The sequence below is a fragment of the Carcharodon carcharias genome, chromosome 19 (genome assembly GCF_017639515.1).
Source record: "Carcharodon carcharias isolate sCarCar2 chromosome 19, sCarCar2.pri, whole genome shotgun sequence".
NCBI classification, from domain to species: Eukaryota; Metazoa; Chordata; class Chondrichthyes; order Lamniformes; family Lamnidae; genus Carcharodon; species Carcharodon carcharias.
The window spans coordinates 95,466,878-95,491,164 of record NC_054485.1 but is presented as its reverse complement, the minus strand read 5'-3'; the positions used below and the strand labels follow the sequence as shown (position 1 = coordinate 95,491,164).

Sequence of the window (24,287 nt, the reverse complement as noted above, 5' to 3'; positions counted from 1 at the left end):
TGGTGTGGGAAGGAATTGTGACTGGGATTTTTCACTTCACTCACTCCTTGAGCCCACCAGGAGTCCACGTTGGGAATTCTGTACCTCTAGCAGCTAGCACATAACTAATTATCCACTAATTTTTACTGATTAGAGAAACATTATGAGCTGAGAGTGTGGAATATACTGATATTATTGCCTGGTTTGTGTCAGGGCTGCTGAAATGGGAAATCCTGGCAAAGTTCTTCCTTCTAACATATGTCTTTGGAGTTTTGTTAAATTAGTAACCTGGCAGTTTGACACATTGGAACTCTGATATAATATGCTTGGGTATGGGTTGGCTGGATGAGCGTTTAAGGTCCGCAGTGTATATTCTCATTTTGATTCAGTGCCATCTGGCTCATGTGTAAGTAGACTCCACACTCCTTATGATCAGGAGTCTACCTCTACTGGACAATATCTCGTCACATTATAGTGTGACCTGGGAGTGATAACAATGAAATCCATTTATTGAATGAAGTATGTATTTAATTTTACACATGCCACCCACATCTCTTTCTCCAAACTTATGAAAGACCAAATGATGAACACTTATGAGCGATGAAGTCAATTATAAACCAATGGGCTGGCTTACCTTCCGAAGGAAGTGTAGGCCAGAGAATTCTAAACTATTTTCAAATGCTCCTTATAACAGAAAAAATAAAGCATTTGCACTCTCCCTGTTATTAGGCTAAATACACTTTTCTTAACAGTAACTTCTCTGAAGCTAGTTAACTGTAAAGTTCCCTGCTTGGTGTTTAGCTGTTCCTGGGACCTGCCTTTGTCTTGTTGATTGCAGCATTGACTTTAGATTGTAAAGTCAGTTTTTGTTTATATTTTTTTTCGACTGGTTGATCTGCCTTGCTTTTTCTCCTTCCTACACTCACCTTCTTTTGACTGGCTCAGCCTGTTTGCCGATTTATAAAACGGACCTGGGACTACAGGACACTGTCTAATGTTTGGAAGGGGCACTCGAATGTAACATTCCTTTATTTCGTGGTGGCAGTAAAATAAGCAGAATAGTAATACGGACAAGAGAGTTTCACATGAGCTGTTCAACTTTGGCATGCTGCATGGTAAAATTTGATGGAGAAAATGTATTGATGGTGTGGGGTGGGGGGGGGGGGGGTAGAACTGCAGACTCATATTCTAATCTAATGAATGAAAAGTTTTGTCAGTTCATTTTTTTTGCAGCAATGTAATTCATTGTATGTTCACATCAACAGGTAGAAAATACAAAAAAAAAGGACAACTGGATCTCCAGCAGTATATTCCAGTGCACAAGATCATGAACTTTAATTTTATGTAAGTATTGTGATCAAATATAAGTGGCAAGTTAGATATGCAGCTGTTTTGCTCTGAACCTCTCTGTAAATAAATATCCCTTTAGTTTTTGCATATTGTAGTAAGAAATTGGAATTCTGTTTCATTTTGCTGTTTGAGAGTAATTAGTGGAAGAATGCGAACTGCTCCAGGACCTGCTGTACTGAGCAAAATACATGCATGTCACGATGTGTTTGTTCTTAGAGATAGACAAATGAAAGGGATTATTTCTCATAAATTCTGTTCAATATCTAAAAGGGAAATGAAATAAAACCATCTCTCTCAAACAGAGAGGGTTAAATATTCAAAGGTTTAACACTAGAAAGTTGAAAATTTATAACCAATTTGTCTTTATCAAATTGCAATAAATGATTTTTTGAAAAGAGCCTAAGCTTTAGGAAATCGGGGAAATACTGAGTGCTGCACGTATAGAGATAATTTAAAGCGTATTAAATACCATATATTTAGTGTTTCTGATCAACTACATATTCGACAAGGTGATAACATGGTTCACAAAAAGAAAAACTTGGCCATAAGCTTTTTCTTGTCTGAAAAAAACTTGTGAAGCACAATGTGAGGAGAAAAATCAAATATACATCATCCAAGTGTTAAATTGTTTTTAATTTTTGTCAGAAAAAAATAATCAAACTTTTTTTCAGCTGTTTGCAAACATTTTGATTCCCTTTTCTCATTCTTTTCTGTAGGAGTTGAATGTCCCATCCTTTAAATCCAGGAGCACTGTTCCATTGAATGCCTTAAACCTGGGAGTATGACTGCCATTGAGGAGCCATTTTGTATTTGACTTTGAATACAGGTGAACTATGAACTTCCAATACAATTTTCCCTCATTCTCAATGAGTGCAGAACATGGATCAAAATCTTTTTTTAAGGCTGTTTTTGATTTTCAGCAGCTACGTTTTCAACCTCACTAACCTGTTTATTATGTGATTGTGTCACTTAATGTCGTCTTCTCTATTTGTGTAGACTTTTTTTTAGCTTCCATCTTTAGCTAGATAAGAGCAGAGATATTGTGTTTATAGTATATATTATATTTGTATATTTATTTGTATATGACATTGGTAAATTAAAACTTTTATCTTTCCTATAATTAGGATGTTTGAATTTATTTTAAATAAACCTCCCATACTCCATTTACAAATTGCAAAAACTACTTGGCCACAGGTAACTTATTGGAAACATCTTTCGTCTGCAGCTGCTTTTAAAAATTAATCGCAAACAATAGCGCTCCAGCATTCTTTTTGGTTTTCTGCTAATTTCAATTTTCTTTCCCCTCAACACTCCAGTTTATCGTGAGTGCCAACAATACATTAGTATACTGCCTTCCAAAAAGTCCAACTGTGCAGAAATGGAAATACACACACGTTAATTCTGCAGCAGCAAACTAACCATCGGATAACGAATTGTTTAATTCACATTTTTGATTTATTTTCCCCCAGGCTATTGCACCATCTTTTATATTCACCTGTGGTTTAATAAACATAGATTGGAGCCCCTTGGCACAGAAACGCCCTAGTTGCATTAAAGACATTTATCACTTCATAGAGGCGCTAACTCACTAACCGTACCCCGCAATGCTGTGCTTTTTTTACAACGGGCATTGAAAGCCTAAACAAAAATGTAGAAACAGACAGGTATATATGCTGGATGTCCAAAACATCTTTAATAAATTTCCCCAGCCTGACAGATCAAATGAAGCTATCATCTGGCTCCTATGCTTAAAGTTAACAAAAAACAACTTTGAATTCATTCTGGAATTCAATCTTCAACTCCAAGGTATTGCACGGGTAAGAAATTTGTCCCAGCCGATGCAAACATAAACCTGGCAGAGTGGGAAGATAGTGTATTTAAAAATATTCCAGGCTCCCTGTGTGTTACTCCAGATATTTGGTCGAGACAGAATGGGATATTTGGACTCGACTACCTGCCTCATGTTGGGTCCTCCTGCATGACTGACTGTGTCTGTCTGACATTCCATTTTCACTGTCTATAGGTAAATTGTTGTTGTCAACTGCTGTGCTCATTCCTCTTTGGTAAGCTGTTTGGAAATGAAGCATTTGACAGGGTTCATAGCAAATCCACTCCTCGTTAACTTAACCCCACCATATAATGATACACTTATTAAATTGGGTGGGAATGTTGTGATAGGTCACCGGTTCAGTGGCCAGGTTTCGGAAGCAGTTAGTTTTGGGGAGTCAGCCTACAAGGGTCAGAGAGACAGAGGACAGGAGCAGATCCCAGTTAAGTTAAACAGCATGAAAAGTTCTGCCAGTTAGCAGACTTTGAGAGAAGCGCAAAAGATCCAAGAAGCAGCAGGCAGCCAAAATGCTACTATTAACTCTGAGGAGCTGAGTCGGGGACTAGTGAAGCCCTGGGAGCCATTTGGTAGCCCGTGCAGTTGGGCCTGAGAATTAGCCCTAACATGGCTGAGTGGTGGTGTGTGTTTGTGGCTGAGGCAGAATTCGGGTTTGGAAGGTGACTCTGGAGTTTGTGGTAGCTTGGTGCAGCCACAAGTTGGGGCGCAGGAAAGCCCATGTGACTGGGTGTGTGGGATGAGAATGAAAGACTCCGAGCAAGAGAAGGGCTGCTGTTGCAGACTTCAGGCAGTTAGAGCTCAGAAGTTTGGGCAAGCTGTGGAGTAGCAGAACTTCACTGGTTCTCTTCTGAAGAGGATTCAACAGCAGAAGCAGCCCTCAGAGCCATATATAGCTGGTACTGCCACGAGTCAGGAGTTCGCAGAATCTCGTCCCTAACCGGATCCTACCAACAACTGGGGGGGGGGGGGGGGGTGGAGGGAGTAGGCTCTCTGACCAAGGATCGTAACAACTCAAATGAAGATCAGCATCATGAGTTTTCCCTTGCTCTACCATCCCATGCAATAAACTATGAATAGAGCAATTTATTTATAGACAGTGAAAATGGAATGTTAGATTGTCAGTGATGCAGGAATACTCTACATGAGACAAATAGTTTTTAAGGCACCTCCCGATGCAACAAATGAAAGAAATAAATGAACTGAATCGACCAAATAGATTAATAGTTCCAAGACTGAGACTAACAGATTTTTCTGAGATTATCAAAGAATATGGTACAAAGGTGCGTTAACTAGAGTTGAGGTACAGCCAGGAGTTTGATTGCCTCAGTATGCTGCCTTCCGTGCAGTTGTAGTGGATCAGAGACCATTGCCCATTTCCTCAATGTTCCTTTACCATGCCTGTCTGGGAAGAGATGCAGTGGTTTTAGGTTCATCTCAAACAGCTCTGTAATGTAGGAGTCAGGGGTCTAAAAGCAGTTCCTATGGACTCCAATTGATATCAACATCAGCTGCTGCTGGAGGACCATCAACCTGAGGATAGACATACTTTGGTCTTCGCAAAACTGGATACGCTTCCAGTACAAAGAGCTCCCTGTGACTGAGTGTTGCGACTGGCACATTGCAAGATCCTGGATTACATCTTGAGGGATGCGCTAAAGCTTGAGGCAACTGCCACAAAGCCTCAACGGCAGAAAGGCACTATCTAAAGCCTTCTACCATAGTCTACTGAGGATCTGGAACCAATGTAAACCCTCTCAGATGCATGCAGAGAATGGCATGAAATGTGAATTTCAGTCAGGTGATGATCCCATTGCACAGAATTGTAGGACTCATCTCACTTTGTTTAACAGCCCCAGCTTCTTTAATCTATCCATGTAACTGAAGTTCCTCAGCCCTGGAACCATTCGCATGAATCTTTTCTGCATCTTCTCTAACGCATTTGTCATCATTGGCATCCTTCCATCAGTGTAAGATGATGGGCATGCAGCAGATCAATTGGAGATGGGATAGTGGGACACTTTTGCTGCTGGCTGAACAGACCACTCCATGAGAGGCAGATTCTGCCACAAGCGTTCCACATGAAGTGGTCATTGTGGGTTATTATTTTTGGTGTTGTGACTTGTTGCCAAGCCACTGTGGCCACTCATCATAGTAGTGCACACTGGTCCACAAATGATGTTGTATAACTAACCTGCAGTGTGTAACATGTCAAATGTAGCAAAATGCTGGGAGTCTGAAATTAAAAGCAGGAAAATCTTGGACACTTTCATCAGGTTAGCAGTTCAGGCCAATGACCATTGGTGAGAACATAGATGTAACTTAGTGAGGATAGAAGTAAAATATATTTGAATGTGTAAATTGTGAGAGCTTTAAGTGGAGACTATAATTGCTATTTCCTCATTGTAAATGAGAGCAGAGAGAAGACTAAAGAGAGTTAGAGCCAGGAAACAGAAAGGACACAAGTGTGTGTGTGGTTTTTAAACCAATAAATTTCTCTATCTTCATTAATCTTCCATCTTTTCAACTTCTAATTCTGACTCTTTCCACATTCTGTTCACACTAGTTCTCAGAATCTCAGAATAATATTTGAGGATTGCTGTGCAGCACATTATCCAAAGGTGGTTTGACATCTGTGCTGCATGCTTCCACCATACCATCTGTTCTTGTTTCCCCCTTTCCATGTCGAGGTATGCTTTACATACCTGTGAAGTGATTTGATTAGTTATTTTCCTGGGGAAGTTATTCCAGTCTTTTATGGTATTTGAAATGAAGCTGTTCAGATATGATTGTGTGTAACATTGGAGAGGCTGGTGTTGGTGTTTTTACTCTTCCAGTGAATTACTTGTTTTATACATGGTGGAATATCAATAGCAACTTCATGGTGAACTGCTTTGTAGAACAGTGTAAGCCAACACAGCTGCCTTCGTTGTCATGTAGGCCTCTCCAGAGAGTTCATCATAGACATAACACTGGATATCCTAGCACAGCCACTGAAGACAAAACCGTTACGTCAAACTATTTCCAGTTTGTTTCCAAGGTGGGTTTGGTAGGGGTCCCAGACTGTTGCTGCATACTCCAGTTTGATACGGTACCAAAGCCCTGACTTATGTTACATTTGGTTAGATTTCTCCTTATAAATCCGAGGGCTTTGTTTGCATCATTTACAGCAGTTTTATGTGGTAATTTGAGGAATAGCACCTCATCTTTCAACTTGGCACTCTCCAGCATCTTGACTCAACATTGACTTCAACACCTTTAGATCATCATGTTCTGTTTTGTTTCGCTGGGTTGGTCTTGTCTCTTTCTTTATCCCTTCATGTTGCACTCAGATGGTTGCTATGTAGCCATTCATGCCTTTGCCATTTCATTGCTATAAAATAATATATATTAAGTATTATATTTGTTTCTGAATGGTAACACTCTCTTTGGCTGTTGCATCATGAAACCTTTTGGTATTTAATCTCTCCTTCCCTTCACCCAATCACAGACCTTCCTTTTTGTTCTTCCTGCCCCTTCTCAGTTTTCGCTGGCTTAAAAATTCCTACATTTCTATCTTTCTAAAGTTCTGATGAAAACTCATCTCTACCTGAAACCTTAACTCAGCCTGACCTGCTGAGTATTTCCAGCATTTTTTTTTGTTTTTCAATTCAGACCTCCAGAATCTGCTGTATTTTGGCTTTTTAATTTAACCATTAAAGAAATGGTTTATGTGGTGATGTCCTGCCATTTGTCAGCAAAATACAAGCTCTTTTTTACCTGGAAAAACTCAGCAGGTCTGGCAGCATCAGTGGAGAAGAAAAGAGTTGACATTTCGAGACCTCATGACCCTTCAGTTCTGTTGAAGGGTCATGAGGACTCGAAATGTCAACTCTTATCTTCTCCACTGATGCTGCCAGACCTGCTGAGTTTTTCCAGGTAATTCTGTTTTTGTTTTGGATTCCCAGCATCCGCAGTTTTTTGTTTTTACAAGCTCTTTTTATTGGATGTAAGATCTCATTAGGTTATCTTAATATTGTCACCCCTCTTCCTTTTCTATCTTTTCTGAACAGCTCATATCCAGGAATATTTAATCCCCAGGCCTGCCTTTCTTTGAGCCAGGTCTCTGTTATAGTCATAACATCATATTTCCACATGGCAATCTGTGACTATAGCTCACCAATCTTATTAACCACAGGCTGTGCATTTACGTACATGCACAGCAATCCTAATTTAGACTTTATTACTTTCTCCCATATTCTGAACTCACCTAATCTCTTACTATTTCCCCTTAATCCACTCATAACCAATATGGAGCTATTCCCTTCTCCAGAACTTGCCTAGTGTTCTAACTTTACGCACCTCATTCCTCTTTTTATTTCTTATGTGCTGGTGCCTATCCCCTACGAATTTAGTTTAACTATCACCAACTACACTCGGGAAGCGATTGTATTTGACATGAAGAATTAACTTGAAGAGTTCACCTGACATGCATCATAAACTCTCCTTTTTTTGTTTCATCATATTCTTTGTCTCCAACCACATCCACTAATTGGCCACATAAGTAGTTCAATAAGCCTGAAGGTGCCTGGGCCATCCAACGCCTTCCCCACACAAAAATTCCCCTCTAAAATTTCAGACAGGTTGGGTGTGGGCGGGTAAGTGGCGCAGAGCCAGCCCCGCTGGATATTACCCCAGCCTTTAAACCAAGTTATGGGGGAGAATAAAATCCAGCCAATGAGGTTCTACAAGAAGCAGCCAATCTGCAACCGTAATTTTACATCCGGGTGGCAAATTGAAAGTCAGCCCCATAGGCCAAGATTTTCCAGCGCCGTCGTGGTGGATTCAGCGGCCCAGCCAAAAATCTGTTGACTTTTGGCAGGGCCGGATGATCCCAGTGGTGGGTAGGGCCAGTAAATCTCACCCATTGTCTTTCACATTTGGCCGAACAAAACCTTTAATCACCTTACAAAGACTCCAAGCGAAGCCAAATTCTGACCATCTCCCATCTAGATATGCTTCTTTTCATTTATTCATTGGATATGGGCATCACTGGCTCAGGCCATACTTATTGCCCATTCTGAATTGCCCTTGAGAAGGTGGTGATGGTGAGTCGACTTTTTGAACCACTGCAGTCCATGTGGTGTAGGTACACCCATAGTGATCTTAGGGAGGGAGTTCCAGGAATTTGTACCATCAACAGAGAAGGAACAGCGATATAGTTCCAAGACAGGATGGTGTGTGAGTTGGAAGGGAATTTGCAGGTTCCCATGCATCTGCTGCCCTTGTCCTTCTGGGTGGTAGAGGTCGTGGGTTTGGAAGGTGCTTTCGAAGGAGCCTTGGTGAGTTGCTGCAGTGCATCTTGTAGATGATACACACTACTGCACTAGTGTGTCGGTGGTGGATGGGATGCCAATCAAATGGGCAGCTTTGTCCTTGATGGTGTTGAGTTTAGTGAGTGTTGTTGGAGCTTATCCAGGAAAATGGAGAGTATTCCATCACACTCCTGACTTGTGACTTGTAGATGGTGGACAGGCTTTGCGGAGTGAGGAATTGAGTTACTCGCTGCAGGATTCCCAGCCTCTGCCTTGCTCTTGTAGCTGCTAGTCCAGTTCAGTTTCTGGTCAATGCTAATCCACAGGATGTTGATAGTGAGGGATTCAGTAATGATAATGCCATTGATTGTCAAGAGGAGATGTTTAGATTATGTCTTGTTGGAGATTGTCATTGCCTGATACTTGTGTGGCATGAGTATTACCTACCACTTATCAGACCAAGCCTGAATGTTGTTCAGTCTTGCTGCAAATGGACATGAACTACTTCTGTATCTGAGGAATCACAAATGGTGCTCAACATTATACAATCATCAATGAACAACCCCACTTCTGACGTCATGATGGAAGGAAAGTCATTGATGAAGCAGCTGAAGATGGTTGGGCGAGGACACTACCCTGAAGAACTTCTGCAGTGATGTCCTGGAGCTGAGATGACTGGCCTCCAACAACCACGACCATCTTCCTTTGCGCTAGGTATGACTCCAACCAGTGGAGAGTTTTCCCCCGATTCTTTTGACTCCAGTTTTTCTTGGGCTCTTTGATGCCACACTCGGTCAAATGATGCCTTGATACTAAGGGCAGCCACTCTCACCTCACCTTGTGAGTTCAGCTCTTTTGTTCATGTTTGAACCAAGGCTGTAACAAGCTCAGGAGCTAAGTTGCCCTGGCAGAACCCAAACTGGGCATCAGTGAACAGGCTATTGCTGAGTAAGTACTACTTGATAGCACTGTTGATAAGCCCTTCGATTACTTTGCTGATGATTGAGAGTAGACTGATGGGGTTCTGTGAGATTCTATAGCTTCGAACCTACGTGAGACTCCACAGCGGACTCTCTCACGCCTACAATTTGGAAAGAAATAGAAACACATTGTTATGAATGTGTGCCACATTTTATTGCTACACTACAGTCATGTGCCAGGTAATAATGTTTTTTTTTTTGCAAAAATATACTTTATTCTTAAATCTTCAAAAACATTTCGAACCATTTCAAAATCACCATTACAAAAATACATTCAGGTTCAACTTTTACAACATGAATCACAAGGTGTATCAGTACAAACAATGAATATTACAATCATTGGCAGACATACATTTTAATCTGTACAGACTGAGGGGCTCTTTACGGTTCCCAGTCCCTCAGTGCACTGTGGCAGAAAGGTCTTAGGCAGCGACCCTTCCCCATGCGCCTTTGTGGCGGCTGCCCCAAGCTTAACTGTGTCCCTCAGCACATAGTCCTGGACCTTGGAATGTGCCAGTCTGCAATACTCGGTCGGGGACAACTCTTTGCGCTGGGAAACCAACAAGTTTCGGGCAGACCAAAGAGCGTCTTACACTGAGTTGATGATCCTCCAGCTGCAGTTGATGTTTGTCTCGGTGTGTGTCCCTGGGAACAGCCCGTAGAGCACAGAGTCCTGTGTCACAGAGCTGCTCGGGATGAACCTCGACAGAAACTACTGCATCTCTCTCCAGACCTTCTTCGCAAAGACACAATCTACAAGGAGGTGAGCAACGGTCTCTTCCCCACCACAGCCACTTCGAGGGCAACGTGCAGAGGGGGTGAGACTCCTGGCATGTAGGAAGGATCTTACTGGGAGGGCCTTTCTCACCAACAGCCAAGCTACGTCTTGGTGCTTGTTGGAAAGTTCTGGCGATGAGGCATTCTGCCAAATGACTTTGTCAGTCTGCTCAGGGAAACCATCCCACAGGATCCACCCTCTCCTTTTCCCTCAGGGCCTCTAGGACGTTACATGCCGACCACTGCCTGATGGACTTGTGGTCAAAGGTGTTTCTCTGCATAAATTTTTCCACGAGGGACAGGTGGTACAGCACGGTCCAACTACTTGTAGCGTTCCGCGGCAGCGTGGCCAGACCCATCCTTCGCAATACCGGGGACAGGTAGAAACTCAGCACATAGTGACAGTTGGTATTTGCATACTGAGGGTCTACGCACCGCTTGATGCAGCCACACACAAAGGTGGCCATCAGTATGAGGGCGATATTGGGCACGTTTTTTCCTCCTTTATCTTGAGGCTTGTACATCGCATCCCTGCGGACACGATCCATTTTCAACCTCCAGATAAAGCGGAAGATGGCTCGAGTGATCGCCACCACGCAGGAGTGTGGAATGGGCCAGACCTGTGCCACGTACAGCAACTGCGAGAGTGCCTCACACCTGATGACCAGGTTCTTACCCACGATGGAGAGGGAGGGTCGCTCCCAAATGCCCAGTTTCCTTTTCACCATAGACACTCGCTCCTTCCAGTTTCTAACGCGTGCCCTGGTCCCTCCGAACCATATCCCCAGCACCTTCAGGCCGTCAGCCCTGACAGTGAAGGGGACAAAGGATCAGTCAGCCCAGTTCCCAAAGAACATGGCCTCGCTCTTCCCACGATTTACCTTGGCTCCCGAGGCCAGTTCAAACTGGTCACAGATGTGGATCAGCCTGCGCACCGACAGTGGATCCAAGCAGAAGACAGCGACGTCATCCATGTACAGGGAGGCTTTGATCTGAGTGCCTCCACTACCTGGGATCATCACTCCTCTTATGCCCAGATCCTTCCTGATGGACTCAGCAAAGGGTTCTATGTAACACACAAACAGAACAGGGGAGAGAGGGCAGCCCTGCCTGACTCCAAATTTAATTGGAAAGCTTTCTGATTCCCACCCATTGATTGAGACGGCGCTACTGATGTTAGTGTAGAGCAGTTGGATCCAATTGCGAATTCCCTCCACAAACCCCATTTTGGAGAGCACATCCACCATGAAGGTGTGTGATATTCTGTCAAAGGCCTTCTCCTGATCCAGGCTGATGAGGCAGGTATCCACACCCCTGTCCTGTACATAGGTAATCGTATCCCTGAGCAGCATGAGTCTGTCAGAAATCTTACTGCCCGGCACAGCGCAGGTCTGGTCAGGGTGGATCACCAATTCCAGAGCAGATTTGACCCGATTGGTGATGACCTTGAACAGAATCTTATAGTCCTCATTCAACAGTGAAATGGGTCGCCAATTTCTAATTTCCTCCTTTCCCCCCCCTTGTGCTGGGTAGATGAGGGTGATAATGCCTTTCCTCATGGATTCTGACATACTGCCGGCCAGGAGCATACTCTGATACACTTCTAGCAGGTCTTGGCTGATTCAATCCCACAGAGCCGAACAGAACTCCGCCAGCAAGCCGTCGCTTCCGGGAATCTTATTCTTCTCAAAGGACTCAAGAGCCTTAATCAGTTCATCAGGAGTTAGCGGTTTGTCCAGGCTCTCCCATGTACTGTCGTCTAAGACCTCCGTGATAGAGGACAGGAAGGACTGGGAGGCCGTGCTGGCAGTGGGCTTCACGTCATACAATCCAGCATAAAAGGATTTGCTGATCCTTAAAATGTCAGACTGCGATGCCTTTACTGAGCTGCCTTCTTCCTTCAGGCTGCTGATCACAGAGCTCTCTCTCTGCACCTTTTGGAAGAAGAAACATGAGCACTTCTCATCCTGCTCCATGGAGCGGACTCTGGACCAGAAGATGATCTTGGAGGCCTCCGATGCAAAGAGCGAGGCTTGCTGGCTCTTCACCTCTTGAAGTTCCTCCTTGACATCGACCCCCATCGACTGCAGCCAGAGCAGGTTCTGCATGTTTTTCTGGAGTCAGGGCATTTCCCTCTGTTCCTTTCTAGCTTTCTGGGTGCCTTTGGGGATGAAAAACCTCTTAATGTTTCCCTTGATTGCTTCCCACCAGAGTGTCAGGGACTCAAGGAGGGGTTTCACTGTTCTCCAACCTTTGTAATCCCTTTTGAGCTCCTCAATGTTCTCTGGGGTCAGCAGTTGCACGTTTAGCTTCCATGCCCCCCTGCCAACCCTCTGATCTTCCTCTAAGTGGCAGTCAGCCAGTAGGAGGCAGTGGTCAGAGAAGAACACCGGCTTGATGTCGGTGGATCTGACTGCGAATGCACGGGACACAAACAGGAAATCTATCCTGGAACAGACAGACCCGTCAGGCCGCGACCAAGTTTATCTACGCTGCGCTCCGTCTGCAGGGTTGCTGAAGATGTCATGCAACTTGGCGTCCTTTACTGTTTCCATCAGGGATCTGGACGTAGCGTCCAATCTGCTGTCGGCCCTGCCGGATCGTCCAGACGCATCGATGATGCAGTTGAAGCCACCGCCCAGAATGACCGGCCTGGAGGTCACCAGCAGCAGTGGGAGCTGCTGAAAAACCTCCAGCCGCTCAGCCCCTTGTGACAGGGCGTAGACTTTAATTAACCGGAGTGGAGCATTTTTGTACATTACGTCTGCCAAGAGGAGGTGCCCGCCCACCACCTCCTTAACCTGGGAGATGGTGAAGCTGCCTCCCCGCAGCAGAATCCCCAAGCCGGAGGAACGAGAGTCGTTTCCTCCCGACCAGATCGATGGCCCATGGGACCACCATCGTGACCATTGCCTGTAGGAGCTGAGGTGCGGTATAACACACCCCTGCAGAAACAGCAGGTCAGCTTTGACCTTGGCAAGGTAATCCAAGGTCGCAACACATCGCGTAGTAGATTTAATGCTACGCACATTTATGGATACAATCTTTACACCCATTTTAAAGCAGTTAGTCGCTTACCAAACCTGTTGTCTCTGAGAGTTCCAGACCTTTGGTCTGCTCCTTCATGCCTGTAGTGTGCTCAAATTGCTTCACTTTGGATGGGCTGAGGAAAGCGTCCTGAACCTCCCCATTGGCGGTGTTCTGCTCGGGTGGCATCTGGGGGTCCATGCAGAGAGCGGGTTTTGAAATGTTCTCTGTTGGAGAAGCTTCTCCAATCCTCTCCCCCTCTGGGGCGTTGCTGCTCCCGGCTTTCTGGAGTTGGGGGGCGCTGAGCGCCTCAGTGTTCCCAGATTCCTGGGGTTGTAGTACACTGGCCTCTTCGGGTTGTGGGCAAAGTTGGGGTGCGCTGGTCTCTTCATTGTCTCCAATGTTCTGGAGCTCAGGTGTCTCATCCTCCAACTCCCTAGCGTTTTGCTGCTTCTTCTGTTGGCACCGCCCTGGCCCTTCTTCGTCCGAATAGCTGCTGCTTTTGTTATCCATGTCAGATAGGAGACGCCTCTTGCCTGTCGTCTGGGAAGTGGCTTGGTTTCTTCTTAGCCCCTTCTTCCTTTTGGCTCTCTTCACCAGCTGCCAATCCCCCTGCTGCTTTCCCACTGCTGCCTCCTCGTCCTCCGTTGATTCACTCTCCTGAGGAGTGGGAGGTTCAGGGGACAGTTCAGGGTTGGCCGTCTGTTGCCCCAATCTTTTCCTCCACCTTGTCTCTCTCTGTGTCCTCCTTTGTCTTGTTGTTCTCCCTGGGGCCCTTGGTGGTTGGAGTGACACGAGGCATTTCTTCTGCTTCCCCCTCGTACTTCTGCACCGTAACAATTATGTGAAACATCATCCGTATCCCTCTCCGCAGATGCTGTCAGACCTGCTGAGTTTTTCCAGGTATTTTTGTTTTTGCTCTAGATTTCCAGCATCCAGAGTATTTTGCTTCTACCTTTATTGAATGGAAGCGCCACATGGGGAAACAATGGCAGCTGCTGGTACAACAACCACCCGAGACCGAGGATCATCGTTGGATCCTTGGCTTCTTGGCCTCAGGTAAGTGGCGAAGGGAGGAGATCATAGGGTTGGTGTCATGTGGAAGGGGGCAAAGGGATTGGTAGCAAGGACAAGGGATGGTTTTCAGCAGCCCTCCACCCCCTTCCCTCCCAATGTTGGGCCTTTCAATCAGGCGATATGTGCCTTTGAACAAGGGGCCCCCTGGGAACCAAGATGCATCAACACCCCATTGTCCTTTTGTCTATGACATCTTTGGCAGTCTCTTCTTGGCATCCACCTATCACTGGCCCTTATTGCTGTTTGCACTCAGCATAGCAAGTCTCCCACCTGCCACTGAGTTAGTACCAGTGGTGGGGGAATAAGGCCTTTATGTGGGCATTCATTGCCCACTTACAGGCCTCAATTGGCAGCTGGGTGAGAAGGCTGTCCCCAGGCCTTCCCACTATGGACTTTATTGGGGTTGAGGTGGTGGAGTCCCCGCCTTCCTGCCCAATTCAATGCACCTGCAGCACCAACGTTGTCATGGGGTAAGCCATTCGCTCCACCCAATGTCACTTTTTGGGCATTTAACTTCCCACACATGCCAAAACCTCCCTATAATAATTCTGCCCATTCTATCCTATCCAACTCCCCACATTACACCCAATTCCCCATCCTGTCAAACATGCTGAACACCATCCAACCCCCCAACCTTGAACACAGACAGTATATCACATAAAACATCCCATACTTTGTTCATGGGGGAGGCAGTGGCATATCAGTATTGTTACTGGACTGGTATTCCAGAGAACCCAGGGTAATGCCCTGGAGAATCAGGCTCAAATCCCACCATAGCAGATGGTGAAAAATGAATTCAATAAAAGTCCAATGATGACCATGAAACCATTGTCAATTGTTGTAAAAATCTGTCTCATTCACTAATGTACTTTAGGGAAGGAAATCTGCTGTCCTTACCTGGTCTGGCCTACATGTGAATCCAGACTCTTTAAAAAATAATTCCTCCTGATCAAGGGTAATAAATGCTGGCCTAGCCAATGGTGCCCACATCCCATTAATAAATATTTGCCATGCCATTCATATGAATGCCACAAATTCACTTCCTTAGATGTGGTGAGCATTCTATAGCTTATACAATTCTGAACATGTCAACAACAATAGAACTGATTTATGGTTTGCTGACTCCATGTGGTAAAGTGAAAGTAAATAAACCACACTGCACAATTTCATGGGGGATATTTTCCTGGGCTTTGCACGTTGTGCCAAAGTGAGTAACTGGAACAGCAGTAGGCGTAACACATTCTCGATAATAATCCGTTTCTCTAACAGATTGGGAAAGTAGGAAGTGCAGCACAACTGAACTCGTGACAGAGTAACATGCAACATAATACTGAGTTAAATGTAGTCCTGTGTACAGACCGATTTCTGAGGGGATGTTGGGTGGATTGGGTGATTACTGAACATCAGTGTGATGGCACACCAACAAAATATGATCACCCATTTGGACATAGTAATGTCTTTTGACAGTTACCAAGCACAAGGAATATATCTTGTATGAAGTGCCCAGCATTTGAAACAAGTCGAACAATGTAGGACATCAATGTAGTTGCAAATGTTAATCATCTTTCTGCAGTGACTTGAAATCACTATATTAACATCACTTCCTACTCTCTGTAAACATTAATCGCTGATGTGGGTACTCCAATAAATGTAGGGTTCTTTTTTTATTCTGTGGAGAGGACATGTGCCCTGGACCTGATGATATACATCTTAGGGCCTTAAAAGAAGTGGCTGCAGAGATTGTAGATGCATTGGTTGTGATCTTCCAAAATTCCTTAGATTTTTGGAATGGTCCCAGCAGATTGGAAAATCGCAAATTAACACCTCCATTCAAGAAAGGGGGGAGCTAGAAAGCAGGAAACTACAGGCCAGTTATCCTAACATCTGTCACAGGGAAAACATTAGAATCCATTATTAAGGAGGTAACTGTAAGACATTTAGAAAATCATAATACGATCAGGCAGAGTCAACATTGTTTTTGGGAAAGGGACATCATGTCTGTATAATTTATTGAAGTCGTTTGAGGAAGTAACAAGCAAGGTGGGTAAAGGGGAACCTGTGAATGTGGTGTACATGAATTTGCAAAAGGCATTTGATAGGGTGCCAACATCATAGGTTACTATACAAAATAAGAGCTCATGGTGTCGGGGCCAGAGCTTACAATGGGATTTTTATAGGTTAAGTGAGTGGGCAAAAAATTAGTGGCTGGAGTATAATGTGGGAAAATGTGAACTAGTCTACGTTGGCAAGAAAAATAAAAAAAATCAACACATTATTTAGATGGAGAGAGGCCGCAGAAGTCTATTATACAGACAGTGTCCTGCTACGTGAATCACTAAAAAGTTAGTAAGCAGGTACAGCAAGTGATTTGGAAGGCAAATGGGATTTTGGTGTTTATTATGAGGGGGATCAAGTATAAAAGTAGGGAATTGTTGCTACAGCTGTACAGGGTCTTAGTGAGATCAGACCTGGAGTATAGTATACAGTTTTGGTCTCCTTAAGAAAGGATATAATTGCATTAGAAGCAGTGCAGAGAAGATTCATGCAACTGATTCCTGGGATGAAGGGGTTAGCTTATGAGGAAGGTTGAGCAAGTTCAGCCTGTACCCATTGGAATTTCGAAGAAAGAGGTGATTTTATTGAAATGTAAAAGATCCTAAGGGAAGTTCACAGGGCAGATCCTGATAGGATGTTTCCCCTTGCCGGGAAGTCTAGAATTAGGGGACACAGTTTAAAAATTAGGGGTCTCCCATTTAAGACTGAGATAAGGAGAAAGTTTTTCTCTCAGAGGGTTGTTGGTATGTGGAATTCTCTTCCCCAAAGAGCAGTGGTGGCTGGGTCATTGGATATATTCAAGGCTGAGTTAGATTTTTGAACAAGAGAGTTAAGGGTTATGGGGGGCAGACAAGGATGTGGAGTTGAGGCCTCAATCAGATCAGGCGTGACCTTATTGAATGGCGGAGCAGACTGGAGGGCCGAGCTGGCCTACTCCTGCTCCTAATTCTTGCCGCTTTGTGTTCCTGTGTTCTTGTGTTCCTGCTTTCTCAAACTGGAAACAGCTCTTTGAGTAAAGTGGTTCCTCTTTATATCTCATCCAAGTTACCATTACAAGGCCTGGTTCCTGATTCAGAACCAGCAGGACATTTAGAAAATCATAATATCAGGCAGAGTCATCACGGTTTTTGGGAAAGGGACATCATGTCTGTATAATTTATTGAAGTTCTTTGAGGAAGTAACAAGCAAGGTGGGTAAAGGGGAACCTGTGAATGTGGCGTACATGAATTTGCAAAAGGCATTTGATAGGGTGCCACATGTAGAACATAAGAAATTGGAGCAGGAGTAAACCATACAGCTCATCGAGCCTGCTCCGCCATTCAATACTATCATGGCTGATCTTCGGCTTCAAGTCCACTACCCCCACACGCTTCCTGTATCCACTGAGAGACCTAAATCTGCCTACCTTAGGCTTGAATATATTCCTTAAATATAACGGAGCATCCACAAGCCTCTGGAGTTGAGAATTTGAAAGATCCGCAACCCTTTGAGTGAAGAAATTTCTTCTCATCTCAGTCTTAACTGATCACCCCCTGATCCTGAAACTGTGCTCCTGTGATTGAGAATCCCCAGTCAGGAGGAACAATCTCTAGGTGTTGCCCTTGTCAAGTCCCTTCAAAATCGTGTATGTTTCATTGATATCACCTCTCATTCTTCTAAACTCCAGAGAGTATAGGCACAATCTACTCAACCTCTCATGATGAGGGGACCCTCTCATCCCAGGGACCAATCTAGTGAACCCCTACTATACTGTCGCCAATGTCAGCATCTTCTTCTTGATTCTCTGCCTGAGGGCAGGACCAATCCATAGCGCTGCGATCTCCACCACAGGTAGGGGCAAGGAGGCAGGTCCTGAATCCACCCCAGCCAGAACGTGGATGGAACTCCAACCCCCCCCTCCCCCCCACCACGCTGTTGTCATTAATCTGATCCATGCCGGCCATTTAGTGAACTGAGCCAACCGTCTCCCCCCCTCAAGGAGCATGAGTTACTGTTGCAACATACACTTTTATATGCACGTTGTAGGCTCAAGCTACAGTTAGTGTTGGTAGAGGCTCCATTTTGTTTCCAGCGCATGGCTGACCAGGAATCTCGCCCACTCTTATTGCTCTTGGTGTATGTTGGAAAGGTCTGCAGATTGATACTCAAATTGTTTGGCCATGTTATGAACACACCTTCCTTGGCTATCAAGTCCTGGTGTGTTCCTGTACTCCAATCTTCTTGCAATAAAGGCTGAACATGCCATTTGCCTTCCTGCTTGCTGTACCTGCATGCTAAATTGTGTCAAAAACAAAAACAGAAATACCTGGAAAAACTCAGCAGGTCTGGCAGTATCGGCGGAGAAGAACAAAGTTGACGTTTCGAGTCCTCATGACCCTTCAACAGAACAAATTATGTTCCTTGTACAAGCACATGCAAGTTCCTCTGGACAGCAACATTTATAAGTTTCACCCTTTTAAAAAATTATTCTGTTTTTCTGTTCTTATGACTGAAGTGAATAACCTCACACACTTCCCCACGTTATAACCCATTCGCCAGCTTGCTGCCCGCTTGCTCAGCTTGTCCCTATCGTATTGCAGCCTCTCTGTGTCCTCCTCACAGCTGACAGTTCCACCCAGCTTTGTATCATCAGCAAACCTAGATACGCCACTATCCATCTCTTCATCTAAATCATTAATATAGATCGTGAATGGCTGAGGCCCCAGCACTGATCACTGCTGCACTCCGCTAGGCTGCCACTTGAAAATGCCCAATTAATGCCTACACTTTGCTTTGTATCTATTAACCAATCCTCCGGCCATGATAATACCCTTATCTCCATGAGGTTTTATCTTGCCTATTAGCCTTTTGTATGGCACCTTGTCAAATGTCTTTTGGAAATCCACGTACATTTACTAGTTCCCCTTTATCTACCCTACTAGTTACATTCTCAGTCAAACATGATTAACCTTTTGTAAAACCATGTTAATTTCTTCTGATCATACTATGATTTTCTAGGTGCATTGTTAAAACTTTCTTAATAATAGATTCCAGCATTTTCCCAACGACCGATGCTCGGCTAACTGGCCTGCAGTTCCCTGTTTTCTCTCTTCCTCCTTTCTTGAAAAGCACTGCGGCATTTACTAACTTTTAATCTGCTGGTACCATTCCAGAATCCAGAGAATGTTGGAAAATCATTGCCAGCACATCCATTATCTCTTTTAGAATCCTAGGGCATAGACCATCAGGTCCTGGGGAGTTGTACGTTTAAATGCTTTACTTTAAATTACTTTTTCTCTGCTGAGATTAATTACTTACTTTCGTCTCCTTTTAGCACCTAGTTTATTCTGTATTTCTGGTAGACAGACACAAAATATTTGATCAATGTCTCTGCCATTTCCTTATTCACCATATTCATTTCTCCTGTCTCTGCTTCTAAGGGATCAAGGTTTATTATAATTGCTCTCTTCCTTCTTATATCCTTGTCATGCCCAGTAACGATCCGTCAAATTAATAATTTTTAGAACATAAACTGTGCTTAGTGTGGAATCTTCTGAAACTGACTTTTCTTTTTAAAATGGACAATGATGGGCTGCAAAAGATGGCTCCTCGGCACCACCTGACTCTCGGTTTGTGGATTCAAAAATTGTCACACTGCCCCAAAAGGACACATTCTACACTAGAGGTGAACATAAGAACATAAGAAAAAGAAACAGGAGTAGACCATTCGGCCCCTCGAGCCTGCTCTGCCATTCAATAAAATCATGGCTGATCTTCTTGTGTTTTGATTTCCACATTCCCATCTAACCCCGGTAACCTTTGCAAAAACAGAAACAGAAATACCTGGAAAAACTCAGCAGGTCTGGCAGCATCAGCAGAGAAGAGCACAGTTGACGTTTTGAGTCCTCATGACCCTTCAGCAGAACTAAGTAAAAATAGGAAAGGGGTGAAATATAAGCTGGTTTAAGGGGGGAGGGGGGGGCTGTTGGGACAAGCAGCCAGTAATAGGTGGAGATAACCAAAAGATGTCACAGACAAAAGGACAAAGAGGTGTTGAAGGTGGTGATATTATCTAAAGGAATGTGCTAATTAAGGGTAGAAAGCAGGACAGACAGGGTACAGATAGCCCTAGTGGGGATGGGAGGGTGAAGGAATACTAAAAAGGCTAAAAGGTAGAGATAAAGAATGGGTGGAACTACATTTAAAAATAATAGAAATAGGTGGGAAAAGAAAAATCTATATAAATTATTGGAAAAAAACAAAAAGGAGGGGGAAGAAACGGAAAGGGGGTGGGGACGGAGGAGTGAGTTCATGATCTAAAATTGTTGAACTTGATATTCAGTCCGGAAGGCTGTAAAGTGCCTAGTCGGAAGATGAGGTGCTGTTCCTCCAGTTTGCATTGAGCTTCACTGGAACAATGCAGCAAGCCAAGGACAGACATGTGGGCATGAGAGCAGGGTGGAGTGTTGAAATGGCAAGCGACAGGGAGGTCTGGGTAATGCTTGTGGACAGAACAAAGGTGTTCTGTAAAGCGGTCACCTAGTGTGCATTTGGTCTCTCCAATGTAGATGAAACCGCATTGGGAGCAACGAATGCAGTAGACTAAATTGAGGGAAGTGCAAGTGAAATGCTGCTTCATTTGAAAGAGTGTTCGGGCCCTTGGACGGTGGGGAGAGAAGAAGTGAAGGGGCAGGTGTTGCATCTTCTGCGGTTGCATGGGAAGGTGCTGTGGGAGGGGGTTGAGGTTTAGGGAGTGATGGAGGAGTGGACCAGGGTGACCCAGAGGGAACGGTCCCTGTGGAAAGCCGGGGGGGGGTGGTGGTGGGGAGGTGAAGGGAAGATGTGTTTGGTAGTGGCATCATGCTGGAGTTGGCGGAAATGGCGGAGGATGATCCTTTGAACGTGGAAGCTGGTGGAGTGATAAGTGAGGACAAGGGGGACCCTATCATGGTTAAGGGAGGGAGAGGAAGGTGTGAGGGCAGATGTGCGGGAGATGGGCCAGACACGGTTGAGGGCCCTGTCAACAACCGTGGGTGGAAAACCTTGGTTAAGGAAGAAGAAAGACATGCCAGAGGAACTGTTTTTGAAAGTGGTATCATCAGAACAGATGCGACGGAGGCGAAGGAACTGAGAGAATGGGATGGAGTACTTACAGGAAGCGGGGCGTGAGGAGCTGGAGTCGAGGAAGCTGTGGGAGACGGTAGGCTTGTAATGGATATTGATGGACAGTCTATCACCAGAAATTGAGACCGAGAGGTCAAGGAAGGGAAGTGTCAGTGATGGACCATGTGAAACTGATGGAGGGGTGGAAATTGGAAGCAACATTAATAAATTTTTCCAGATCCAGACAAGAGCATGAAGCGACACCAAAGGAATCATCGATGTACCGGTGACATAGTTGTGGGAGGAGACCTGAGTAGGACTGGAACAAGGAATGTTCCACATACCCCTAAAGAGACAGGCATAACTTGGGCCCATGCGGGTACCATAGCCACACCTTTTATTGGGAGGAGGTGAGACAAGTTTAAGGAGAAATTGTTCAGTGAGAGAACAAGTTCAGCCAGACAGAGGAGAGTAGCGGTGGATGGGAATTGTTCGGTCTCTGTTCGAGGAAGAAGTGGAGAGCCCCCAGACCATCCTGGCGGGGGATGGAGGTGTAGAGGGATTGGACGTCCATGATGAAGAGGAGGCGGTTGGGGCCAAGGAACTGGAAATTGTTGATATGATGTAGGGCGTCAGAGGAGTACAGTATAGGTGGGAAGAGACTGAACATAGAGCTGCAACAGAGATGCTGACTTCTGACTGTCCAGCAGGGATGGATCTTTCCCGGTTAGGGCAGAAGTCCCACCGCTGTCCAGTTAAGTGCCTGGGTGGCACTTAATTGTGTGCAGGAGTCTCTGAGAGCATCGTCCCAAAGTCAACTACCTTCAGAAGTTTCATCAGTGATATTTTTCATCATAAATTCAAAAAGAGGGGTTGTTTCCTGATGATTGGAGCATGCTTGTTTCCCATCGCAATGTCTGCACACAATAGGACCAGGACAATGTCCGGTCGTAGGTGTGTTCGTGCAAGGTTTTCAATCAAGCTCTCAACATTGAAATCAAATATTGTTGGTTTATTAAGCAAACAGTACAGGCAGTTGTACTGAAACATGTACATTAAAAGGTCATATTTACAACTGCACCCAGTGATTGGATTGAGGATTCAAATGTGCCACATTTCTGAGTTTGGTATCTTAGGTCTTTACGAATCCAAATGCTGATCAGAAACTTCCCCTTTATGCAATTCCCTCACTACCCTGATGTCACAATACATATGTACAAAAATTATTTAAAAAATTAAAATACAAGTCCATTGGAGAATTTAACTGATTTGTCCCTTCGCTGGAGATTTAGCGTTTCTTAATTAGCCCCTTTTTTGTTGGGCTAAAAAGATATATACAATCTTAACAGTGTCATTTTTGCCACATATAATCGCTGTTCTAACAAACGAAACCTTTAATTACAACCCTGCCTTTGTTGCTGTTTCGTCTGAGCCAGTTGAAAGGATGATACATGCTGTGATGTTTTCCTTTGCAGAGCTAACCAATTTCCCACACTTTGATGTTGTGGGAGGAACCTTCACCGGACAGACCGCAGCATTTCCAGAACTCAGTTCGCTGTCACCTTCTCAAGGGCAACTAGGGGTCCTGAACAAATGCTGGCTTTGTCAGGCATGCCCATATCCTGAGGATGAATAATGAGAAAAAGAGTAATTAACTCTTCATGATCTCAGCGTAACCGGTGATAGATAATAAATGCTGCCTTGCAGATATTGACAATAAAAATACAGAAGCATTCATATAACGTTATATAAAATAAAACAAAAAATAAACATTGATTTTTTTTTTAAAGTTATTATAGAAATTGAAGTGTTCTTTTTGAATAATACATTATATTCAGTAAGGGTTCGCCAGCAAAACAAAAGGCAATCTTCATGAAGCCAATCACATTTGGTATGAACGAAAACACTTTTACAGTGGAACTTTCTACAAGAGCAGGTCTGAGGCTAGGAATCATGCAAAGAGTTTGTCACCTCCTGACTCCCGAAAACCTGCCCACCATCTACAAGGCACAAGTCAGGAGTGTGATGGAATACTCCCCGCTTGCCTGGATGAGTGCAGCTCCTACAACACTCGAAAAGCTTGACACCATCAAGGGCAAAGCAGCCCACTTGATTGGCACCACACCCACAAACATTCACTCCCTCCACCTCCACACAGTGGCAGTTTGTACCATCTAGAAGATGCACTGCAGGAATTTACCAAGGCTCCTTAGACAGCACCTTCCAAACCCACAACCACCACTACCGTGAATGACAAGGACAGCAGACAGATGGGAACACCACCACCTGGAAATTCCCCTCCAAGTCACTCACCATCTAGATTTGGAAATATATCGCCATTCCTTCAATATACGGCTGGGTCAAAATCTTGGAACTCCCTTCCTTATAGCACAGTGTGTGTACCTACACCACATGGACTGCAGCAGTTCAAGAAGACAGCTCACCACCACCTTCTCAAGGGCAATTACGGATGGGCAATAAATGCTGACCTCGCCAGTGATACCCACATCCTGTGAATGAATAAAAACATCCAATTCATCCCACTCCCCTGCTGTTAGCTCACAATACAGTAAAATTTTCCTTTTCAAGTGTTGATGCAATGACCTTATGGAAGTTATTATTGAATCTGCTTCCATTACTATTTCAGGCAGGAATTCCAGTTATCAGGCAGTGAATGGCTATGACAGTTGTGCATCTCCTATATCTAAACTTGTAATCCCGTGGGCCTCAGGTAAATAAAGATGTGCATTGTACCATCATAACAACAGAGGTAGGAGACAGTGCAAGTTTTCCTGGGGACAAGATTTTGAAGAGGAAATTGAG

At 44.4% G+C, this 24,287-nt stretch overlaps 2 protein-coding genes across 5 annotated transcripts in view; one reads left to right on the top strand and one right to left on the bottom strand.

Moving 5' to 3' along the window:
- Positions 1 to 23,068, top strand: part of LOC121291660 (HEPACAM family member 2-like) — a 62,923-nt gene extending 39,855 nt beyond the window's left edge. For 2 of the 3 annotated variants that reach the window (XM_041213151.1, XM_041213150.1), the window contains 2 exons: positions 1,245 to 1,323; positions 2,046 to 2,449. In XM_041213151.1, the coding sequence (XP_041069085.1) occupies positions 1,245 to 1,323; positions 2,046 to 2,052 (86 nt within the window). In that variant the 3' untranslated portion in view covers positions 2,053 to 2,449. Of the gene's footprint in view, positions 1 to 1,244; positions 1,324 to 2,045; positions 2,450 to 22,939 lie in introns of those variants that run through there. The other variant, XR_005946047.1, reaches the window with a different exon arrangement.
- Positions 6,469 to 24,287, bottom strand: part of LOC121291659 (hepatocyte cell adhesion molecule-like) — a 65,545-nt gene continuing 47,726 nt past the window's right edge. Inside the window, exon 10 of one of the 2 annotated variants that reach the window (XM_041213148.1) lies at positions 6,469 to 6,545. In XM_041213148.1, the coding sequence (XP_041069082.1) occupies positions 6,540 to 6,545 (6 nt within the window). In that variant the 3' untranslated portion in view covers positions 6,469 to 6,539. Of the gene's footprint in view, positions 6,546 to 22,461; positions 23,087 to 24,287 lie in introns of those variants that run through there. The other variant, XM_041213145.1, reaches the window with a different exon arrangement.